The 5,710-nt window shown below is 45.1% G+C and overlaps 2 protein-coding genes across 2 annotated transcripts; both read left to right on the forward strand.

Annotated features, from left to right (window-relative positions):
* Positions 1-1,482: 1,482 nt before the first annotated feature.
* Positions 1,483-2,256, forward strand: FSUBG_9337 (uncharacterized protein; the record flags this gene model as incomplete). The annotated part of the gene is made up of 1 exon (XM_036687839.1): positions 1,483-2,256. The coding sequence occupies one exon, from the start codon at positions 1,483-1,485 to the stop codon at positions 2,254-2,256; it is 774 nt and encodes a 257-aa protein (XP_036535202.1).
* A 1,622-nt stretch (positions 2,257-3,878) lies between these two features.
* On the forward strand, positions 3,879-4,986 carry FSUBG_9338 (macrophage migration inhibitory factor; the record flags this gene model as incomplete). Its single annotated transcript, XM_036687840.1, has 3 exons — positions 3,879-4,271; positions 4,339-4,737; positions 4,792-4,986. The coding sequence occupies 3 exons, from the start codon at positions 3,879-3,881 to the stop codon at positions 4,984-4,986; spliced, it is 987 nt and encodes a 328-aa protein (XP_036535203.1).
* Positions 4,987-5,710: the final 724 nt, after the last annotated feature.

Below are 5,710 nucleotides of genomic sequence, written 5' to 3' on the forward strand. Positions count from 1 at the left end.
ACTGTCGATCATCCGCGACGCCTCACAGCGCCAGAGAACGTCTTGTCGATAGAGGGGTTTGAGCCTTGAGGCTTGAGGGAGCTCCAAGCCTCCAAAGCCTTGAGCATCTTGGCGCATGCCAACGTCAACATCACATCAACCTTTGTGTCACCGTATCGACATCATTCAGGACGAGTTCGTTCATTCATCGTCTCTTCAGTGCAGCCATCGTGAAACGGCGATGGTTAACGCATAGATACGGAGTAGTCATTCTGGACTGTCTGTATCCATGTACTGTGCCGCAAGGATATGTACGAGAGATGATGGTCAGGCCGCATCGATGTGCCCGGCAGTTCATGAAGCAGTTTCGATGTTAAAACATCACGGGCCGGTCAGCCTCGATTGCGAAGAAAGAGTCGTGTATCCGTATTAACCAACTGGCAAAAGCAATCCAGCCAGCAGGTTTCATTTCCGACAAGTAGCGGACCGACCGACCAGTTTAACGGTTTCCGAAGACTAACTTTCCCCTGGCCTGGCCTGCTGTAATAAAGGTTTGAACGGTATGGTATGGTATGTGCTGTACGTATCCGCAAGCTGAAAAGAAATGTTACATCGAAGACTTTGATTCATCTTGACTTTTTTTTTTTTTCGGAGCGTGATGCCAAGTCTAGCCCCCGAATATTTTCGGGATCCACTTCGGGGGGCGTTGGAAAGTTGAAAGCCTCCACTGTCCGTCTTTCTAGACTGGTCAGGTGATTTGTCATGTGACCGTGATAGGAAAGGGATTGAATTGTTTGACTCTCACTCCTTGCTTGCTTGATAGATGGATAAACTCAGTGGCCACCTCACTGGCCGACCATTCCTGCAGCCTTCATGTCCTACTTACTAACGTATGTACATACCTAGTATGTAACAAACGTACATAACCGCTCACGCCAACGGTTTGACACGGACCCGAAAATAGATCCTAGTGACAACCATCTCCTATCTCGGGGAATAATGCTTGTCTCTGAGTGGCTCAATGTTCGTCTAAGCGCTCGAGGCAACACGCTCAACTCTGACAGTCAGAGATTCGGCCAATCCTAGCCCAGCAGTCGATGTCAATCTCTCACACCAACACCAACCAGCGCGCCTATGCTGCAATTCTTGCACAGGCTCTTCCAACTATCACCCTGATCGCCTTCGTATAATTGGTCTCTTGACTGTTATTGCGATGGTGTTCGTCGCTTAAGGTTAACGGATCTTGTTAAGCTGTGATCAATCTCTTATATCTATGTTGCAAATCCCCATGATCTGTCCGTAGTTCAATATCAATTCAAAGCTCTTTTGTATTTAGGCTTGGTTCCTTTGCCTTTGCCTTTGCCTTTTCAGTTTCATTTTCTTCTTTCTTATATTCTTTCATCTTCTCTCCAGCAGGCCTTGGGGTTTTGACCTTTCCGTTAGTCTTGTTCCTCGTGATCTCCTCTCTGGTCAATATACATATACTCGGTCTATATTCTCAGAATGGAGTCGTCCGGCAGAAACATGTCCATCGGCACCAAGACAGAGATCTCAGCGTCCAACTTTGAAGCAGATGCTGAGTCGGTTCGAACCAATCCCAGCTTCCGCATCTATCGCTTGCTCGACAGCGCTAGACTGGGCCTCACAGTCCTCAGTCTCGCGGCTGGCTTGACAATCCTTGGTGTTTCGGCGGATGCCCTCGCTGTTTTCCATGCTACCTATGTCCCGGAAGATTGGTTACTTCAACTATGGCCTGCCAACTTCGATATGCGCCCGACCGTAGCTCTGGTAGTCGGTAGTGCCCTGGTCATTGTGGCCAATCTTGTCTCGTTGATCGCTGGCAAGCTTCCGACTGTAAGGCGACCCCCAGTCTCTCTCTGTTGTATTTGCTTTTTGGCTCTTAAAACTAACGGTTGTGATGCAAATAAGGCCCGCAGAAACGTTGCAGTCAAGGCAGCATTCACATTTGTGCCCCCCGCTATTGCCCTGATCGCCGCCATTATCGCCATGTCATTCTTCTACGGTGTGAATGCCTCTACCACCAACGATTCACTTCAGAGCTGGACGTGTCGCTGGAAGGACGTGACCATGAATGTGCAGCCTCACTTCGGCACACTCTGCAAGCAGAGCCGGGCCGGTGTAGCGCTCTCTGTCATGCTAGTTCCCGTCGAAGCTATAATCTTGGGGTTGGCGGCGTATCAGTTCACCCTAGAGAAAGGCTTCGACCTGGGCGCTCGTGGACTAAGCCGTAAAGCGGGAAGCCCTGCCCTGTCTTGAAATTGATATCGAGATTGGGAGATTGGGGCCAATGCAATATGCGAGAGTCCCACGGCCTTGGGCCTGGGTTCAGATCATTGAGATACCAGGTCGATCACCAGATACCAGTCGAGTTGGATCGATGGAATTGTCAAAGGATCGGAACTAGTTGTGGGGTGTCATAATCAGCCCAAGGGGGGCATGAGACTATTGGAACCCATCAAACAAACATGGGTTCATTATTCCTACATACGACATACATAGGTAGTCTAGTCTCTTCTGTTATTTTTGTGAGGATTTGGAGCTGGGGCTGAAAACAAAGCTCGATGTGGTTTCGGTTGCGATAGGTCATATTTGGAATATTAATCAACCCTCTTTTCTCTTTTCTTTTTACTTAGTACCTAGCTATGTAGGCGCCGAGACAAATGCCAGGACCAGAACAGAACCAACAGTTCGGCCATGCCTAGCGCGTGCATATGTTAATAGTCTGTGAACCAGTCCAGGTCAGTCTAGGTCTGATAGATAATTTCATAGGCATTCCGACAGTTTGGAAGCCCCTGATGCCTCGCAGCGGTTAGCAGGAACTCTAGCTTATGGTGTTCCGTCTCCTCGGTGCTGTCAAATATGACAATTGTTTGCATTACGATGGGGTATAACACATTGTCCGGAGCGGCTGCAGCTCGTTAATAGGCACAATACGAGTAATGTTCATCAGTCACAAGACAAACGAAAACGGACGCATCGATGTAAAAAAAAGTAGTCGTTCGTTACACCTAAACGCCCATGGCTTTATATGTTACATACTCATGTCTTCAGGGTAGCCGAGCACCCATTCCTTCACGCAATTTGATCACCTTTATCCGTACTCACACCTGCATCCGCACGCGCACCACTCAAACGAGCTAGACAAGGTCTAGAAGGCATGAATCGAAGGATGGAATAATAAGCATTGACAGGCCATTTCTCATCACGAGACAGCCCCGTCAGGCGCTGGTTTCGTCAGCATTATCCCGGAACGTAAGGCCGCAATGCATCCTCGCTAACAGAGGATCCATTTACACACCTTGACTGTCATCAGTGCTCGATCACGAATGTTCTATCCGTATACCAGGCGGAATCGACCTTTGTGTCCGTCGGACCTCGCCTGAGCCAAGAGGAAGTCTGAGTTACAGTCAACTGTCCTTGTTGCACCCACAACTGTGTCTATAGTGATTGCGTGACACGGGTTTCACTTTATAGAAGAACAGAGCGGGAAACGTAGGGAAACCTGCAGTCCTTGTAACACCAGCTACGGCACAAAGACGTCTCGATTTATTGTGTACCTTCTGTATTCACCCTCGGTTCATCTTCTTCACATTGAATTGCTGTAGAGTGCTCTCAATGTTCACCTGCCTTAAGCCTCCTGCGTCGTTGATTACAGTACGTGATACAAATTGTGCTCATAATCATATACACCTGTTTCCTTGGCTTGGTATTTGATTTCTTTTCACACAAATTGGCACATCACCGCAAAGTATGGGCGCACAAAGATCTCACGTGTAACAAATAACCAAGCCATTTCTGAGCAGTCAATGGCTTTCATGCGCTCGTAACTCTCCTTTTACATCGTCGTGATCCCGACTCTGCAAGCTTCTGCTGTCATCATGCATCTATCACCGGCAATGGCTTTGCCTTATATCCCAAGTCGCACCTCTACCAAGCCTCCGAATTCTAAACCACGGCAAAAACAAGAAACTACTGCCTCAGTTCCAGTTCCAGTTCCAGCTCCAAGATCACTCCCGGGAGAGCGAAGAGTCAAGCCTTGCCTCAGCAGGCCAAGTCTCGATCCGGTTCTGGAGAGTGATCAACGACCCTCAAGAGATGTAGAGCAGGTTATGTCCGGGGATGCTGCCAAAGTGACGAGAAAGCAGTCGTTGCCGATACTTACCAGAAAACGAAGTGACTTCTTCGAGGAAGCATTTGGATCCAAGCATACGCAAGACCCCGGTGATCAAATACGGAATGAGTCTCCTGTGCTGGTAGAAATCAAGACCAATGTCATTGCAAGTTGGCGCGCTGCATGGCACCAGGGAATATGTCACTAACGTTCAGCTATGTACCTAGATTGAAGATGAATTCACCTTCATCACTGAACTATCCGAGTACCTCGCGTTGCGATATAATCGTCCGGCATCTTCTATCGTAATGACAGTCCAGCATGGGATCTGTATTCAGTTTGGTAGGGGTTCTGATTCTTGCTATACCATGACAATCGAGGCTCTTGCTCGAGACGTTCAGACGACGACCAACAAACGAAATATTGCTCTCTTTCAGAGACACATGGAGCAGGCCCTGAGGATCCCCCCGTCCAAGGGGTTCTTGAGATTCGTTCCCCTCGCTGAAGACTGCGCTGGGTGGAAAGGCAACACACTTGCTGGGCATATTACAGAGGTGATAGAAGAGACACACGCGATGACGGAACGTCGAGGTTCGATCAGGGCTCCGAGGAGAAGATCTAGTAAGGTGAGTCTCTTGTATTGATATGTCGAAGGAGCTGGTTTTGATCAACATGAGCAGGCATTTCGAGAAATTAAGACTAAGATAACTACATCAGAGAGCGCACCTGCATTGAATCCTAGCACATCAAATGGCGTATTGTCCGATGACACAGAAGCTCTCGGAAAAGCTGCGAAAAACGAGGCTAAGACCGAAAAGAACAAAACGAAGACGTTAAAGCAAAGGAAGAGTTTCATCCATGCCCTGTTTTCCTAGGTCAGCGAGTCGATTAGCAGAGAGAGAGGTAGAATGAGGGATCAGAGGGTTGAAATATGGATAGCACTCTTTCATTAGCGAGGAATTGTATAAACGGAATTGTGATTTAATTTGATTTAATTATTAATTTCCGTCTTGTAGCTTTAGGCTGCTAACCTTTAGTTAAAGTAAGAAAATATACTAGGCTAGTTCTAGGGTAGCTAATATTATATCTACTAATCTAAGGAAAGTAGCCTTAGGTAAACTTATAAAACCCTATTTTATCTCTTTAAAGGCTAAAAATTAAAGTTATGTATTAGCCCTTTACTTCTTCCTAACTATTTAGTATTTTAGTAATATATTTTTTAACTTATATTATTAATCTTATTTATACTTAATACCTATTAGTAAGTTATAGGAAATAAGCAGGGCTTAGTTATTATTTTATAAAAGTGGTATTATAATAATACTAATTTTACTAATATTTTTAAAGATTTTTAAAGTTATTTACTAAAGTAAAAAGGAAAAATAAGTATAAGTAGGCTAGCTAATAATAAATTATACTATTTCTATACTTTTAATTACCTTAATTAAAGAAATATAGTTTATAATAAAAAAAAAAGTAAGTAATACTTTTATTTTTATAAGCCTTTTAGTTATCTTAATAAGGGTAAATTTATATAAAAAACTAAGTTACTTTTATTAAATTAATAAAAATCTTAAAATTATTACTTACTATATAATA

This window comes from Fusarium subglutinans (genome assembly GCF_013396075.1).
Source record: "Fusarium subglutinans strain NRRL 66333 chromosome Unknown NRRL66333_c0000141, whole genome shotgun sequence".
Taxonomy (NCBI): domain Eukaryota; kingdom Fungi; phylum Ascomycota; class Sordariomycetes; order Hypocreales; family Nectriaceae; genus Fusarium; species Fusarium subglutinans.